The 18881-nt window shown below is 47.1% G+C and overlaps 1 protein-coding gene across 1 annotated transcript; it reads left to right on the top strand.

Annotated features, from left to right (window-relative positions):
• The first annotated feature begins 944 nt into the window (after positions 1 to 944).
• TEX26 (testis expressed 26) lies at positions 945 to 18206 on the top strand. Its single transcript, XM_038762175.1, has 7 exons — positions 945 to 957; positions 5807 to 5891; positions 9119 to 9281; positions 9798 to 9954; positions 10090 to 10266; positions 15295 to 15456; positions 17802 to 18206. Exons 1-7 carry the CDS (start codon positions 945 to 947, stop codon positions 17897 to 17899), a joined length of 855 nt encoding a protein of 284 aa, XP_038618103.1. The 3' UTR covers positions 17900 to 18206.
• Positions 18207 to 18881: the final 675 nt, after the last annotated feature.

Consider the following 18881-nt stretch of genomic DNA (forward strand, 5'->3'; position numbering starts at 1 on the left):
TTAATATGTTTGGTTTTGTTCTCTGTCTCCCCCTTCTAGACTGCAAGCCCACTGTTGGGTAGGGACTGTCTCTATATGTTGCCAACTTGTACTTACCAAGCGCTTAGTACAGTGCTCTACACACAGTAAGCGCTCAATAAGTACGGTTGATTGATTGATTGATTGATTGAATGAATGATTGAGTGAATGAGTGAGCACCCTAACGGTGGTTTCCATGGTAATAGGTGACGAGGCCGCGCCCGTCACCCGGAGGCTGAGGCGTGGCCGCGGAAGGACCGGAGGCTCCGAGGGGCGGAGCACCGACAGGCTGAGGCGGGCCGAGCACTGATTGGCTGAGGCGGGGCCGCGGAAGGATCGGCGGCCCCCCCCCCCCGAGGGACGGAGTTCCGATTGGCTGAGGCGGGGCCGCGGAAGGATCGGCGGCCCTGAGGGGCGGAGCACCGAGACGCTGAGGCGGGGCCGAGCTCCTACTGCCTGGGGCGGGGCCGCGGAAGGATAGGCGGCTCCGAGGGGCGGATCACCGAGCGGTTGAGGCGGGGCCGCGGAAGGATCGGAGGCAATGAGGCGGGGCCGCGGAAGGATCGGAGGCAATGAGGCGCGGAGCACCGATTGGCTGAGGCGGGGCCGCGGAAGGATCGGAGGCCGCCGAGGGGCGGAGCACCAAGTGCTGAGGCGGGGCCGTGGACGGATAGGAGGCTTCGAGGGGCGGAGCACCAAGTGCTGAGGCGGGGCCGCGGAAGGATCGGAGGCCCCTGATGGGCGGAGCACCGAGCGGCTGAGGCGGGGCCGCGGAAGGATCCTAGATCCTGACGGGAGCGCGCAGTGGAGGCTGCTGTGCGGCTGAGGCGCGGAGGGATACGGCTGAGGCGGCGGCGTTGGCTGCTGCCGTTGGAGGTCTCCCCGCCGCCGCCTCCTCCTCCTCCTCCTTCGGGCAGCCCTCCGCCATGGATCCATCTGGTAAGATCGCCGCCAATAAGCCCTCAATAATCATAATAATGTTGGTATTTGTTAAGCGCTTACTATGTGCCAAGCACCGTTCTAAGCACTCAATAACTACAATTACTACTAATAATAATAGTGGCATTATTAGAGAAGCGCCTAATAAATGCCATTATTATTTATTAAACACTATGTGCCAAGCACCGTTCTAAGCACTCAATAACTACAATTACTACTAATAATAATACTGGCATTTATTATTAGAGAAGCGCTTAATAAATGCCATTATTATTATTTATTAAGCACTTACTATGTGCCAAGCACCGTTCTAAGCACTCAATAACTGCAATTACTACTAATAATAATACTGGCATTATTAGAGAAGCACCTAATAAATGCCATTATTATTTATTGAGCACTTACTATGTGCCAAGCACCGTTCTAAGCACTCAATAACTACAATTACTGCTAATAATAATACTGGCATTTGTTATTAGAGAAGCGCCTAATAAATGCCATTATTATTTATTAAGCACTTACTATGTGCCAAGCACTGTTCTAAGCACTCAATAACTACAATTACTACTAATAATAATACTGGCATTTATTATAAGAGAAGCGCTTAATAAATGCCATTATTATTATTTATTAAGCACTTACTATGTGCCAAGCACCGTTCTAAGCACTCAATAACTACAATTACTACTACTAATAATACTGGCATTATTAGAGAAGCACCTAATAAATGCCATTATTATTTATTGAGCACTTACTATGTGCCAAGCACCGTTCTAAGCACTCAATAACTACAATTACTGCTAATAATAATGCTGGCATTTGTTATTAGAGAAGAGCCTAATAAATGCCATTATTATTTATTAAGCACTTACTATGTGCCAAGCACTGTTCTAAGCACTCAATAACTACAATTACTGCTAATAATAATACTGGCATTTATTATTAGAGAAGTGCTTAATAAATACCATTATTATTATTTATTAAGCACTTACTATGTGCCAAGCACTGTTCTAAGCACTCAATAACTGCAATTACTACTAATAATAATACTGGCATTTATTATTAGAGAAGCGCCTAATAAATACCATTATTGTTATTATTATTTATTAAGCACTTGCTGTGTGCCAAGCACCGTTCTAAGCACTCAATAACTACAATTACTACTAATAATAATACTGGCATTATTAGAGAAGCGCCTAATAAATGCCATTATTATTTATTAAGCACTTACTATGTGCCAAGCACGTTCTAAGCACTCAATAATTACAATTACTACTACTAATAATACTGGCATTTATTATTAGAGAAGCGCCTAATAAATGCCATTATTATTTATTAAGCACTTACTATGTGCCAAGCACCGTTCTAAGCACTCAATAACTACAATTACTACTAATAATAATAATGGCATTTATTATTAGAGAAGTGCTTAATAAATGCCATTATTATTATTATTATTATTATTATTTATTAAGCGCTCACTATGTGCCAAGCACTGTTCTAAGCACTCAATAACTACAAGTACTACTACTACTAATACTGGCATTTATTATTAGAGAAGTGCTTAATAAATGCCATTGTTATTATTATTATTTATTAAGCACTTACTATGTGCCAAGCCCCATTCTAAGCAATGGGGAGGATACAAGGTGATCAGGTTGTCCCACAGGGGACTCATAGTCTTCATCCCTATTTTACAGATGAAGGAACTGAGGCCCAGAGAAGTGACGTGACTTGCCCAAAGTCACACACTGACAAGTGGCAGAGCCGGGATTTGAACCCATGACCTCCGACTCCGAAGCCCGGGCTCTTTCCACTGAGCCACACTTACTAATAATAATGAGGATGGCATTTGTTAAGCGCTTACTATGTGGTTATGGGTTCAAATTCCGGCTCTGCCAATTAGCTGTGTGACTTTGGGCAAGTCACTCCACTTCTCTGGGCCTCAGTGACCTCACCTGTAAAATGGGGACAAAGACTGTGAGCCCCCTGTGGGACGACCTGATCACCTTGTAACCCCCCCAGCGCTTAGAACAGTGTGTTGCACATAGTAAGTGGTTAACAAATGCCATCGTTATTATTATTATTATGTGCAAAGCACTGTTCTAAGCACTGGGGAGGATACAAAGTGATCAGGTTGTCCAAAGTGGGGCTCACAGTCTTCATCCCCATTTTACAGATGAGGTCACTGAGGCCCAGAGAAGTTGAGTGACTTGACCGAAGTCACACAGCTGACAAGTGGCAGAGCTGGGATTTGAACCCATGACCTCTGACTCCCAAGCCCAGGCTCTTTCCACTGAGCCACGCCACTTCTCTAATTGTAGCTACTAGTATTCATTCATTCATTCAATCGTATTTATTGAGCGCTTACTGTGTCCTGAGCACTGTACTGAGCGCTTGGGAAGTGCAAGTTGGCAACGTATAGAGACGGTCCCCACCCAACAATCAATCAATCAATCGTATTTATTGAGCGCTTACTGTGTGCAGAGCACTGTACTAAGCGCTTAACAACAGCCCAACAGCAGGCTCACAGTCTAAAAGGGGGAGACAGACAACAGAACAAAACATGCGGACAGGGACCAAGCCGTCGGAACAAATAGAATTAAAGCTAAATGCACATCATTAACAAAATAAATAGAATAGTAAATATGTACAAGTAAATATGTACCTGATCTCTCTCTAGTGGTAATAATAGTACAGTGCCAAGTGCTTATTACAGTGTTCTGCCTACAGCAAGCACTCAGTACAGTGCTGTGCACACCGTAAGCACTCAATAAATACGATTGAATGAACAAATTCCATAACATATAGTCTTGAGGAATGGAAAGTTGGAGTGATCTGAGAAGTGCCTTATCCCCTTGCAGCAGTCCAGTAATCAAAGGTAGGAATAAATTAAAAAAAAAAGGCCAGGCAGCTTTGAAAGTTAAAGAAATACAATATAAAGGCAAGCAAAAAGTTGGAATGATCTGAGAAATGCCTTATTCCCTTGCAGCAGTCCAGTAATCAAAGGTAGGAAGAAATTAAAAAAAAGGCCAGGCAGCTTTGAAAGTTAAAGAAATACAATATAAAGGCAAGCAATTTACACTCTAAAGGTGGAGATACAAAGCTATTTACAACTAGAGTAGTCGAACTAAATAATTGAACGTACACTATAATAAGCCCTTCTGCAGAAGAGCTATGGTTGGGTATGAATAAGCTCATAAGGGCCAGAGATGGCTGATAGCATAGGGTGTTTGGCTTAGGGTGCTGTGAGATTAAAGGGGAGTATAGGGTAGCTTTGATTTCCAGTTTTTTTTGGTTCATTCAATCGTATTTATTGAGCGCTTACTGTGTGCAGAGCACTGTACTAAGCACTTGGGAAGTACAAGTTGGCAACGTATAGAGACGGTCCCTACCCAACAGTGGACTCACAGTCTAGAAGGGGGAGACAGAGAACAAAACATATTAACAAAATAAAATAAGTAGATTCATTCAGTCGTATTGAGCGCTTACTATGTAAAGAGCACTGTGCTAAGTGCTTGGAAAGTACAATTCGGCAACAAATAGAGGTATGTGTATCATGGTAATGGGTGGTGGTAATTCATTTATTGGGTTTACCAGGAGTTTGGGTGGACAGAATCACTCTAGGAACCTTTGTGATCTGAGTTCCTATTTAGCTCCATCTGGGAGCTAAAATTATAATTTTATACAGAAATTATAATTTTCTGTTGTAATTGTTCAGCTAAGTAATTGCGTACGTCTCCATGGCTGGAGGTTGCGGGACATTTTCAATCTCAGAATGAATAAATAATGGTGCAGGGCGGAGATGAAAAGGTGGACTGCGGGAAACAGGCCCTCCGGTTGGCAAGTGGGCTGAGATTTTTGGTCTGTTGAGTTATGTCCATCTCTTCACCCGCAGATTGACTGTAAATTCAGAGGAGTTGGAAGCAAAGATGACAAGAGCAGCTTTTTTTTCCCCTCCTTTTCCATTTGTGCTGCCTAAGTGGGAAATGTAATGCTGCAGGGGTTTTTTCATTTTTAAGAAGGAAGGAAGAAAGGAATAGTTTTAAGAGTCAAGAGTCTGGTGACTGATGGGGATTTAGGTTAAAGAGGAGCAAGATAACCTGAGGTGCAGGGGTAGTGTTAGGGTAAACTGGCATTTGAGAAAGAAAATCATCATCAATCGTATTTATTGAGCGCTTACTATGTGCAGAGCACTGTACTAAGCGCTTGGGAAGTACAAATTGGCAACATATAGAGACAGTCCCTACCCAACAGTGGGCTCACTGTAAAAGGGGGAGACAGAGAACAAAACCAGACATACTAACAAAATAAAATGAAATGGAATGACCACAAAATGTGGTTACTTAATCTCCCAGAGCTTCAGAATTAGAGACCAAGACAACAGGAAGGGGAGAGAATTTTTAATCTTTGATATTTAATATTAATTGATGTTAAATATTATTTAATATTAATTGATGTTAGCTATTGATTTATTAATTTTTAATGTTAGTTGATTGGCATTTAATATCCCCTGTGGTAATGTGGTTTAAGGAAGTTTTCTTAGTAATAGCCCAGTTATAGTCGATTAAGATGGCAATTAGTCCTTTTAATCAGGACACCTCAAAGTGTGACCTGGCCCCCAGGGAGTCCGCTAGCACTTCATTCGAGCCAAAGTGGTCCAACCTGAAAAGTTTGACCATGGGGGCAATATCTGTAAATAATCCAGCAGTGACCATATCTTGCAAGATCCCCTTGTACCTTCTTTGTGTCTTCCTGTATGTTTCCATCTTAATTTTGTTCCCTCTTTCCTCCTTACCTGTGGTGGACCTCGGGTTATTCCGTTCTCGATGCCATTTCCGTGTTTTAGGGAGGAATGCAAAATGGGACTACTACAAAACGACAGTGATGCGTGCGTACACACCTAAGAAAGGACCAGCTGCTGAAATAGTCCGGTGAGAGCCCCGTTATGGTTGGATTGATGTAAAAGCCCCTTTGTCCACTGGGTCCACCTGTCCTCCGAGGGCCCCCCTTCAGCCTTCGGGCAAGGCTGCCATCTGGGGTCCAGGCCCACAGTCCCCATCCGTAACTTCGTCACCAGCTCCTCATTCCAAGCTAAAGCAGCTTCGGGAAGTCTGGGAGAGGTGGGCGCACATGGAGCTAAGTTTTCCCAGGTTTGTGATGGGGAGGGGTGAGTTTTGGAGTGGGGTCCCCGGTCCCTATTGCCCAGGGTCCAGTCTAACTTCAGATCAACTCTGTCGTGACGGAATATTTGGTGGGGCCATATCTGAATTGGAAAAAAGAAATCTGTGTGGTATCCCGCCTCCACCAATTGTCAGCTGTGTGACTTTGGGCGAGTCACTTAACTTCTCTGTGCCTCAGTTCCCTCACCTGTAAAATGGGGATTAAGACTGTGAGCCCCCCGTGGGACAACCTGATCACCTTGTAACCTCCCCAGCGCTTAGAACAGTGCTTTGCACATAGTAAGTGCTTAATAAATGTCATTATTATTATTATTATCTAAAATGAAAATGCATTATGATTAAAATGAGATGCAGTGTGGCTTAGTGGATAGAGCGTGAGCCTGAGAGTCAGAGCACCTCAGTTCTGATCCCGGCTCTGCTTCTTGTCTGCTGCGCGACCTTGGGCAAGTCACTTATTTACTCTGTGCTTCAGTTCTCTCAATCTGTAAAATGGGGATTAAGGCACATTGTCCCCCATGTGGGACAGGGACTGTGTCCATCCTGATTATCTTGTCTCCATCCTAGCGCTTTGTACGGTACCTGGCACCTAATATGTGCTTAAGAAATATCATAAAAAATGTAGAACAAGTTGATCCAGATTCTGAAAAAGATAGGTCATGAAAACCCCAGTTGAATTTTTACTGCCCATCAAGCTACCCAACCTGGTTATCATGTGTAAAATGGGGCTCCAGTATGTATTCTCTCTCCTACTTAGACTGTGAGCTCCGTGCGGGTTAGGGTCTGCGTCCAACCTATCTTGGGTCTACCCCAGCGCTGTTCTCCGGTGATATGGGCTAATAAATCAGGCCTACCAGGGGGTGAGGTAATTTATCAGGGCACTAGGGTACCATTTAATGGAGTGGTTATTTACTCAATTGTACCTTTGGGAGCTGAATGTGTTACTTTGGCTGTAAAAGGGCCCAATTCCCATATTGCTGTATATGGAGAAAAGAATATCCATTAAATGAATGCGGAATTTAAGAGAATACTTCCTGAGAAAGCCAGATGACTGGGCTGAGGAGATGAAAAGCTCAGGAAAATTCAGCAACTATTACTGAACGACATTCACTAGCTTTTTTATGTCAAATTACATTCCTTGCCAGACCAGTATGCCATATTAATAACGATGATGATTATGGTGTCTATTAAGCACTTATTACATGCCAAGCCCTATAGTAAGCACTGGGACATATATAACATAATCAGATTGGACACAGTCCCTGTTCCACATAGGGCTCGTAGTCTTAATCAACCCACAGTCTAAGTAGAAGAGATAATGGGTATTGGATCCCCATTTTACAGCTAAAGAAACTCAGTCACAGAGGGTTTTTTTATGGTATTTACGTGCTTATTATGTGCCAGGCACTGTACTAAGCACTGGGATAGATACAAGCTAATTAGTTGGACACGTGGGGTTTATAGTCTTAATCCCTATTTTACAGAGAAGGGGACAGGAACAGAGGCTTTCCCAGACTAAGCCCCCCTTTTCCTCAGCTCCCCCTCCCTTCTGCATCACCTCAACTTGCTCCCTTTGCTCTCCCCCCACCGCAGTACTTATGTAATTATGTATATATATATATATATATATATATATCTATAATTCTGTGTATTTATATTGATGCCTGTTTACTTGTTTTGATGCCTCTCTCCTCCCCCTCTAGAGTGTGGGCAGGGATTGTCTTTATTGCTGAATTGTACTTTCCAAGGGCTTAGTACAATGCTCTGCCCACAGTAAGCACTCAGTAACTGAATGAATGAATGAATGAGCAAAGAATTTAAGTGACTTGCCCAAGATCACACAGCAGAAAAGTGGCAGAGCTGGGATTAGAACCCAGATCCTCCGACTTCCAGAGCTGTGCTCTATCCACTAGGCCACACTGCTTCCCTTAAGGAATTACATTCCCTTAAAACCCTGGGGAACAGGACCCAGAGGCAGACCGTTGATAACAATTCGCATTGGCCTGGAGGTTGAATCTCTTAAATAAGTTTGCCTCTGCCCTAGTTTCCTGTAGGTTGTTTTGTGCCTGTAATTTGCCAAGGTGCATCCCTCCTCCCATCCCCCTTTCTTCCGTATTAGCGCTTTCTACCGTTCATACGGCCCAGCTGGTGGGCCTGCTGAAGATGAACGGTTTAGATTGTGGGTTTTTCAGGGTGCCAAGCCCTGTCCGGGCTTTCTAAGTGATCCCCCGGCATAGAAGGTGCCGCTACCTCTGCCCTCCGGGAACTTGAAGCGTCTTGGAGGAAAACTGGAACAGCTAAGAAAAGGCCTGTAGAGTTTCTCGGATGCAGACGGAGCTCGCCGGCACCGAAAAGGGGCCGCGTGAATAGATGCCTTTCAAAGCTGAAATGTTTTATTCCAGGCTTTTTGCTCCTCTAGTCCAATTTAGAAACGCCTGGTTTCACCCAGGCGCAGAAACTCATTACTAAGCAGATGGCTGACAGTAGTATTTTTCTGCTTGAGGTAATTCATGTTCAAATGGTAGGAGGTAACCCTGGACTGAAAAAGCAAGGGGAGACTTGGAAATCTAGGCGCTCGGTATGAAAGCGGAGCTGGTCCCTGTATTTCATCTTTTCTGCAATTTACTTTTAAGTGAACCTGATAAGAAATGCCTTCCTGGGTGAGAGCATTGTTCAGTCTGTCTCATCCAATAGTTGGCAATAAAGGGTGCTTGGAGAAATAAAATATCGGTCGCCATCCCAGAAAATGTCACTTCAAAAATGAAATTGGAGATCCAAATGCTAATTATTTCCCTTGAATTTCCTCCCCGCCCTACCAAACCTCAAGACACCACTACTAATGAAAGTAGATGGCGTCATCGTTTGAGGCCATCTGTCTTCTGTTAGTGCGCTGATAAAAACAATTCGATGCTTTGTGGAATCTGGCACCAAATTTCTCTACTGTAATTTCTGACGTGTGTTTTTTTGTTTTGTTTTAATAGTCCCTATGACACCAAACATTTTGGGCATTCTTACAAGCTCGGTGAGCCTGTCGGCAGTAACACGTACCGGGATGACTATGGCTGGAAGCCGTATTCTAGAACAGAACTCATCAGGACTGCGACATCTTCAGGATCCAGAAACCACAATCCCCACCCCAATCAGGTAAGGCCCAGGATAGTCAGGAGAAGTAATGGTATTTTGTTAAGTGCAGTTGCCTACAAAGAGTCCTGTGGTCCTGGCGACCCCTCATACTAAGTGTAACGAAAAAGAAAATATGATTTATTTTTATGTTAGGCGATAGAGGCATCAGACTCTTGAAATAGCGGTAATAGCATTTCTTAAGTGCCCGCTGACTGCAGCATAGCGCAATGCATTAAACGATTGAAAAGGACAAAGCAAAGAAGTGACGTGTTCCATGCCCACAGGGAGCTTGCAGCCCATACGTGAGTAGGGTAATAAAGATTTTTACAGAGCCATCTAAATGAATGTGTGATTGAATAAATGTCTAATCAAAGTGCCAAGGATGTGTACATGTCCATAAACGCCCGAGGTGTATTTGGGAGCGTATTCCCATAACCCATTCATCCGTGCAGATTCTCATTCCCGAAGTCTCAGGACCGGTAGCAGTAATCTATTCACAAAGGAAATTCCTGCAGCTCTCTTTTCTGATGTTGCTAGAATTTCATGAGATGGAAGATGCCCAGAGAGCAAGCAGAGGCTGACCCCAACAGCCGGTCACCGTGGAGAATTCCGGCTTCCTCCCAAGATATCCAGAGAGCGATATCGTCACAGTACACCTCAACGGTTCGGGAGGATTTTCTGGACAGAACCAAAGGTGAGTTCTGTACGGTAGGTGTTCTCTCTTTATCCCTCCTCCCTCTCTCTTTCTCTCTGTGTCGGCTAGTTGAACACAAGCTATTATCCAGTCTTTCATCTGTTATCTCCGATTTTCTTCAATCCCACCCCCCAGCAATGGCCCTAAAACAAACCCTGCGTGCACCTCCTGAATGGAAGACCTTGATCCCACGTTGGCCGGAAACGGAATTTCGACGAAATTACGGGATCCCACCAAAGATCCCCGAACTGCAAGACTTTTCCTGGAAATACGGCTGCTACGCAAACCTGCCATTCGCCGTCCAAGGAATTGGTAAGCCAATTGAAAAATGGTTCTGCCGGGCCCGGGAGCCTGGCAGAGATCAGTCAGTCGATGTTATTTATTGAGCGCTTTTTGTGCGCAGAGTCCTGTAGTAAGCGCTTGGGAGAGTACAGTATAAGAGTTAGTAGACAAGGTACCTCCCGACAACGAGGACCAGAGGGAAACAGCAATTACGAGTTGTAGGGACCTGGAGATATGCTTAAGTCTACAGTTCCTTCTTGGTGGCAGGAACAGAGTCGCATGCCTCGGTGGTAGAAGCGAGAATGCGTGACGCTGAGAGAGAGGGTGACTTTGGGCTGGATCAGCAAGAAGTGAAATCCATTGGCGATCAGAGCCTTCCAGTCTTTTATCTCTTCTCGTTAGCACTAGATGAGTCTGCAACTCATCTGCTTGGCAGGTGGACCCCACCAGTCTGTTACTTCTGCTATGGGTGCCCCAGATTCCCCTCTTGACCTCTCAACAAAGTGGGTGAAATAAGGAGGGAGGGTAATGCCTCAGGCCACAAACCTGTTCGTCCAAACGGGACTACCCATTTTAATCTGAATCCTACATAACTAGGAGTGGTTACTGTGTGCAGAGCACTGTGCTGAACGCCGGGAAAGAATACACGGTTGGGAATCGGACACAGTCCCTGCCTCTTGGGGAGCCTCACAATCTAAAAATAAAAAGGCAGGGGAGGGGACTGGCAACAGATAAATAAGGAGAGATGAAACCAAACAGTAAGGTGACATAAAGACAACAACGAAGCTCAGTAGGGTACAGTGGCTAGAGCAGCAGATTTCGGGCTCCTCACAGCCCAGAGTTCACAGTCACAACCGTGGCCCCGGTGATTGTTGCGGCAATAGCCGCCCCCGAACCTACCCGAGGTTTCAGGCTGCGGCTGCTTATCTCTGTCCCGCCGGGGTGGTGGAAGGCAGGGTGGGATGGAGATTCAAAGAAAAGCCCCCCCTGGGGCAGTGGACCATTGGGTCCAGTGTCTTGTCTCCAGCAAAGGCAGCAGGGTGCTTTCAGGTACAAGATGATGACCGCCCGCCTCGTCATCCATCGTTATGTCTAGAGACGAACCATCTGACACCCTGAATTTTCCCCTCTAGATCACCAACTTCTCCTCTAATAACCCATTCTGGACTGTTCATCCAAGAACCTAGCCAAACGCCTTTCAAGCCTAATGATGTTTTTGGCCCTATATGACTTCTGGATGAGGAATGCCCTGCCTTTCAGTGAAAACGCTGTGTTAAAGGAATAGAGTCAGATATAAGCATCTCGATCCAAACTGTAACAAAAACAACAGTTTGGATCGAGTTACTTATATTTTGCTAAATAATATAATTTTGCAAGGCGAATTTCTTCTTTTTCTGTAGGAAGGGAATTAGACCAGACGGGGGACATTTTACTTCTTAGTCCTCATGGAGGAGCGTCCTTTATATACACAAAGCAGCGTGGCTCAGTGGAAAGAGCCCGGGCTTTGGAGTAAGAGGTCATGGGTTCAAATCCCGGCTCCGCCACTTGTCAGCTGTGTGACTTTGGGCAAGTCACTTACTTCTCTGTGCCTCAGTTCCCTCATCTGGAAAATGGGGATTAAGTCTGTGAGCCCCACGTGGGACAACTTGATTACCTTGTATCTACCCCAGCGCTTAGAACAGTGCTTTGCACATAGTAAGCGCTTAATAAATGCCATCATCTATCAATACACAACCCAGACAGGTTCAAGTTGGCTTTTAAATGGAGTCTGTGATGATGGGCCCTAACTTCATTTGTATCTCCTCAGTCCCCTCCTCAATAACGAAGAAAAGAGAAACCAGGAATTCTGAGAGGAGATCAACTAACTCCTTTTTCTCCCGAGGCCTCTCATCATGCCAGTCTTGCCCCGAAAGGATTCCAGACCACACTCTGGGAATTGAAACTGCTCCCTAGCCTTTCCCCACACTTTGGACCTTTTGGGGCCAGGGCAGCCTCTCTCTGCCACCCTCAGCCAACGACCTGGACAGATTCCCCTCACTGACATTGGGCTCGGATAGGGGCATCCCGTAGTTGCCGTCAATGGGTTTGATTGCTTTCGGCGTCCGTAGCCTAGAAACTAGAAACCGTGGGCACGAAGCCGTGAATGCAGCAACCAGGGACCGTATCTAAGAGCAAAAATGATCTGTTAAGAGCTGAGGGGAGAGGGAAATCAGGCTATGCAAGCATGAGGACTCAACCCGCACATTTCCATCCATTCCCCAGAGCCCCGATCAACCAATCAGTGGTATTTATTGAGCGCTTACTACGTGCAGAGCACTGTACTAAGCGCGTGGGAGAGTACAACCGAATTGGCAGACATTCCCTGACCGTAACGAGCTTACAAAGGTGTCTCAAGGCCCTGCTGAGAGCTCACCTCCTCCAGGAGGCCTTCCCAGACTGAGCCCCTTCCTTCCTCTCCCCCTCGTCCCCCTCTCCATCCCCCCCATCTTACCTCCTTCCCTTCCCCACAGCACCTGTATATATGTATATATGTTTGTACATATTTATTACTCTATTTTATTTGTACATATCTATTCTATTTATTTTATTTTGTTAGTATGTTTGGTTTTGTTCTCTGTCTCCCCCTTTTAGAGTGTGAGCCGACTGTTGGGTAGGGACTGTCTCTATATGTTGCCAATTTGTACTTCCCAAGCGCTTAGTACAGTGCTCTGCACATAGTAAGCGCTCAATAAATACGATTGATGATGGTGATGATGGTGATCATGAAACAGACCCAAGTGCCATGTGCAGCCTTTCCGCACACTGAACATTTCCCCCATCTAGCGTGGCCAATACCAGAGGACGATGAGATAGTACTTACCCAATTCTTGGCTCCCTGCAGTTCATCCCGCTGGCCCTTGGGCTCCTCCAGCTCCATATGCGTCCACGAGGCGTGTCCTTCCTCAGGCCCCAGCTAACGCTCCGGTCGGCAAGGCGAAAAACCCAGACTTCCTGCCCAGGCCTCCTCTCGCTCCTTTCCGCAAGTCCCGGCCCCCTCCGGAATCCTGAACCGGCACTGACCCAAGCCCTACCGTGTTCTCCAGGTGGGACAGTTTCAGTGGCTCGCACAGCGTGGGCTGCGTTCATCCCTCTGGGCCCCAGAGCGGCAGAACCCCTCTCTGTGTGCTCGCCCCTGCCTCACCCCCAGCCCCCAGCAACGCCCCCCATCCTGGGCTGGGTCCCCCAGGGCGCCATTCTCCACGGAAGACTCCACATTCCCTACTTGAAGGACTGCAGAGCCTCCTCCCGCCCTTCTTTGAGGATGGTATTTATCGAGCACTTCTTAGTGCCGAGGCACTGTGTGTACTTCCCAAGCGCTTAGTACAGTGCTCTGCACATAGTAAGCGCTCAATAAATATGATTGATTGATTGATTGATCCCCCTCGTCCCCCTCTCCATCCCCCCGTCTTACCTCCTTCCCTTCCCCACAGCACCTGTATATATGTATATATGGTTGTACATATTTATTACTCTATTTATTTATTTATTTATTTATTTTACTTGTACATTTCTATCCTACTTATTTTATTTTGTTGGTATGTTTGGTTCTGTTCTCTGTCTCCCCCTTTTAGACTGTGAGCCCACTGTTGGGTAGGGACTGTCTCTATGTGATGCCAATTTGTACTTCCCAAGCGCTTAGTACAGTGCTCTGCACATAGTAAGCGCTCAATAAATACGATTGATTGATTGATTGATTGGAACAGTAGGGTAGATGCAAGATGATGCCATCAGACACGGTCCTCAGCCTACGCAGGGCTTGTAGTCAGAGAGGAAGAGAGATCAGGGCTCTCACCCCATTGTACAGATGAGGCAACGGAAGCTCAGGGAGGGGAAGTGACCTGCCCAAGACCACACAGCAGGTCAATGGTAAAACTGAGATTAGAACCCACGTCAACCGTCTCCCAGGTTCTTTCCATTATACCACCCTGCCTCTCATTGCCTCCCTTAGCTAAAAGGGGGGGAAAACCCCTTCCTCTTCATCTTTAAAATACCCAGTTCTTACAGTGCATTCTAAAAAAAAAAAGGAAACCCCAGAAAAGTTTAAAAAGTCCTCCCCTCTAAAATGTGTTTTTAAAGGAACATTTCCACACTACAAGTCATCATCATCATCATCATCAATCGTATTTATTGAGCGCTTACTATGTGCAGAGCACTGTACTAAGCGCTTGGGAAGTACAAGTTGGCAACATGCAATCAGACCGAGCCCATTCCAGGCTTCGCCAGTTGTCATCTGGCAGTTACGTGGGCCCCGCTCTCCGAGGGTCAGCGTCAGGACTCAGATCTTCCCTGTTGGAAAGGCAGAAACATAATCCCCTTGGGACCATCCTCGTTTCAGCTCTAGTCCATCCCCAAATTACTTCCCCCTACCGAACGTTTCGGAACGATTCCCTTTCCTTTGTCCAACGTTACCTTGGGCCCCATTAGTCCCGAACGGCATCCGGGCCACTCAAAAATTTGAACACAAAAGCGGTCCCCGGTTGGCTTCCCATTCCAATGTAACCATTTGTTTTTTGTTGCTCTAATCATCATCATCATCAATCGTACTTATTGAGCGCTTACTATGTGCAGAGCACTGTACTAAGCGCTTGGGAAGTACAAATTGGCAACATATAGAGACAGTCCCTACCCAACAGTGGGCTCACAGTCGAAAAGGGGGAGGATTATTCGAGGATTACAAATTTGAGTGTTCTGCTGATTTTTTCAGGAAGTTTTTAGCCCGTCAAGGAATCAATTGGTAGTGCGTGTGGAGCATTTGCTGAATGCAGAGCACCGTCCTAAGAGCTGGGGAAAGTCCAATAGAATTAGTGGGCACAATCTCTCTCAAGGAGCGTGCTGTCTAGTGGTGGAAACAATACGAGGTAGAGGAGTATGTCCAGGAACGCTGGCATCCCCGCCACTCCCAGGCTGTTTTGTTTTTTTTTTGGCCTGAACAGGCCCAAGGGAGAGGAAGGATTGACGATGAGGACAGCATTCTCAGGAAAGCCCTCTGTGGCTTTCACACCTGCCCTTTCCTTGCAGTGCCCACAGTGATATTAGGTCACATTTGGAACCAAAGGCATACAGAACTACGGTCCACCTACCAAAGAGATTATGGGAAAGATGAATTGGAATTTGTAATGATTTTAAATTCTCTTGATGCGACCCAAATCCAGAAGTTTCTCCAGAAGGTTCCAAATGAAGGTAAGTTCATATGGGGGAAGATACCATGGTCCATTTTAGTACCTGTTCTTTGATTCAGGGGAAACAGTAAGCACTATCCTGGAAGAGAAGCAAAGGGCTTCAAAATTCCCACCAGGCCCTAATAATCATCCTAATATCTGCGGTGTCTGTTAAATGCCGACTAGGCACCAAGCATTGTACGTAGATACAGTCGTAGCAGCTAAACGAGATTGTTGTTCACAGTATCTATCCCACATGGAGCTCACAGTCTTGGAGGGAGAACAGGTATCAGTATCTTAACCCCCTTCTTTTTTTTGTTTGTTCGTTTTTTTGTTTTACTGATGAGGAAACCTAGGCACAGATAAGTGACTTGCCCAAAGTCAGCCAGCGGGCCGGGATTAGAACCCGGGTCTTCTGACTCCCTTGCAAGTCCCAGCCCATTAGAGGGTGGGGGAGGAAAAATAAGTCTGTTAAGGCACTTCAGATAGTATAATCTGAAAGACAAGATTGAATCTCCAGAAGGGGGGCCTGTCCCCTCAGGCTCATCTCACTTACAGCTCGTGTTTGCTCATAGCTTACTGAGCTATTCAGCATTTATTGCTGACTTGTCCTCCAGGTGCCTGTTGGCTGGGCAGGACTCGAGCAGCATGAAAATGGTCTCGAATCACGTGAGCAGCCCAGCTTCCGAGAGCCGCCCTGGCGAATACACTGAGGATATTTGGGGGTTAGGTGCGTGCAAAGGTCCCCGGTTCCATCCCTGACTCCAGCCTTGGCCTTCCCTGAGTCACTTGACCTCGCTGTGCCTCAGTTTCCTCATCTATAAAATGGGGTGATAACACCCGCCTCTCCCTACCTCACGAGGATGTTGTGAGGCTGAAATGAGATGGCAGGTGAAAGTGCTTTGGGAAAAATCAGAGCCGTACACAAATGAGGTGTTTGATCAGATAGCGGTGACCCGGGACTAGAATGCGGGTCTCCTGACTCCAAGCGCCAGCCTCTTTTCACCAGGCCTTGCTGCCTCACTACTGAAATGTACCAACCGGTGGCATCGGGTAACGAGATAGTCTTGGTTGCGTTTACATGAAAATCTTGCACTTGATTTCCACCACCGTTGTGTACCAGCCCAGTCCCTTGTTGATTTTTTTTTTCAAAGATCATGAATGAAAGTATCAATATAAATGATTCATCTGACAAGTCCTCCGTATTGGATGACCACCCACTGGCCCCTTCTGCACGGCCCCGGGGAATTTTTTTTAAAGGGCCTTTTTCCACCTGAAGTATCATTGGCGGTATTTCCAGGTGGACACTGGGTACCAAGAACCAGGCTTAATGTTTGGGAGAGCGCACCAGAAGCAGGATATGATTGCTGTTTTCAGAACCCAACCAGCCCCTGAAAGGAAGGGGGGGGCCAAAAGACCACCTCTTTGGCCTACAAGTCTTGGCAGCCCCTCCACCTGATTGGCAAAGAGTGGACCAGGCCCCCCACACCAGGCTGCTGCGCCCTGTCTGGGATTCAGCTCTCAGAGATCGGGGGAGAGGGGGAGGATGGAAGAAGCGTTTGCAGGGCTGAATCCCCTCACTTGAAGGCAGCAGCTGTTAATCCAGTCAATCAGTAGTATTTATTGAGCGCTTACTGGGTGCAGGGCAGTGTACTAAGCGCTTGGGAGAGTACAATTTAACAGACGCGTTCCCCACCCACGACGTGTTTACAGTCGGCCCCTTTCCTGAGCCTGCAGAGAGAGTCTGCCAGAAGCCACTGTTCCCCGGCCCCAGTCCTTCGACGGTCCGCCTAGGCTGAGCTCAGCTGTTGTCGGAGAGTCCGGCGAGAATGTCCCTCCAAAGGGTGTGGTCCTTGACTTTCCCATCACACCCTCAGTGCAGGCCCAAAGCCTCAGGACGAAAAGGCCTTTTGGCCTCTCAGACCCCAGAATATACCAGAGAGAGTTTTGATCGCTCAGCGGGCCACCAAGAGTTGTTTCGCACGCTGCGAACGCCTCAAATAGAGACTTTGAGTTTAGCTGTGGTTGCCCTTTCATGTAGGGGCTGTCTTTGCCTGGTGTCCTACCTTAATGCCTCCCCTTTTCTCCCCCACCAGCCTCAGGTTATCAAGAATTAGACCATGAAAACAATGTCATCAGACCGACTGGTTTCCAGGGTCTTTCGTAGGATTGGAAAGCAGGCAGGGACCATTTTTGCCGTTGCATGGCGGGAGGATTTGAGGGATAAGTATTGGTTAGATCTTACCATAGAGCAAATGAACAAAGCAAGAACAAGGCAGTCCTTGCCCTCTGTAATCCGATGTCCCCTTCTTAGAATTGTTTTGCAGTTCAGGTAACGGTCTTGCCTTTATTCCTTTGCATTTGCAGAAAGAAAGATCCTTCAGGGTTTTCTCAAAACTTACTATGGCAATGCCCGAGAGGAAAAAATAAAAAGAATGACTTCCTCAGTCTCCAAGAAATCTTAAGTCACCTTGTCTGAATGAGATCTGACACCTAAGGTCGCGATTCGACAACATCCCCCCACCCCCAGCGGACGAGAAGCAGTGAGACCCAGGCCGGCCCAACCCGCGTTACCTGGAACATCGTCCTTGTGTGCCGTCCGACCTCCCCGTGTTCTGTAATGATTTCCCGGTTTAGTGAATCACCTGTGGAATTGCAGTCCTGTTGTAAAGTCGGTCTTTCCTCCCAGCTGAGCAGGCCCAGGGCGGGGGCGTCCCGCGGTCGCGAGCGAAGTCTAGACGGGGCGCACCCTCGATATTTACTGAGCGCTTACTGTGTGCAGAGCACTGCAGAGCGCTGGGGAGAGGACAGTGTAAGAGTCGGCAGATTCCTTCCCACAGCGAGCTTACAAGTCTAGCACGCCCTTCTAGACTGTGAGCCCACTGTTGGGTAGGGACCGTCTCCATATGTTGCCATCTTGTACTTCCCAAGCGCTTAGTACAGTACTCTACACACAGTATGCCCTCAGTAAATACGATTGAATGAATGAATGCCCTCGCTGCCCAGCGTGGTGGGCAAGATCTTCCCAATGCTGCCCGTGTTGACCCCTCTGGTCAGCCAGAAGCCGAGCCACCAGGGAAGCCCTGCCTGGCTGCTGTCTCCCCAGCCAGCTGGGGATATCGCTGAGCGTTGTGCCCAGGTTAGTCACCCCACTGATTCCCGTCCCCATCCTCCCCGTCCCCCGCCTCTGGCCCTAAAAATGTGATTAGTGGCCCGGCCTCATTCAGTGGTGGGCCGGAGAAGGGGAGGGGCCCAGGACAGATGCAGTTGTCAGACTCTGTCCTGGTCGCGGTGTCATCAAGGCATCTTCTGATGCCCGTAAAGTAGCCCTGGAGGCAGTCAAACAACACCGCCACCACCTCCAGGAACCTCCCAGCGGGAAGCAAGGCTGCTTTGAGAGCAGGGGAGGCTGGAAGTGGCAGCAACGGCAGCTCCGGTGGCCCCACT

This window comes from Tachyglossus aculeatus, chromosome 20 (genome assembly GCF_015852505.1).
Source record: "Tachyglossus aculeatus isolate mTacAcu1 chromosome 20, mTacAcu1.pri, whole genome shotgun sequence".
Taxonomy (NCBI): Eukaryota; Metazoa; Chordata; class Mammalia; order Monotremata; family Tachyglossidae; genus Tachyglossus; species Tachyglossus aculeatus.

What these genes read in the sequence shown, in the direction of transcription:
- TEX26 (XM_038762175.1), top strand. An exon ending in CCAGCTGCTGAAATAGTCCG is followed by an intron (nt 5,892 to 9,118) that starts GTGAGAGCCCCG and finishes TTGTTTTAATAG; the next exon opens with TCCCTATGACACCAAACATT. An exon ending in ACAATCCCCACCCCAATCAG is followed by an intron (nt 9,282 to 9,797) that starts GTAAGGCCCAGG and finishes TGATGTTGCTAG; the next exon opens with AATTTCATGAGATGGAAGAT.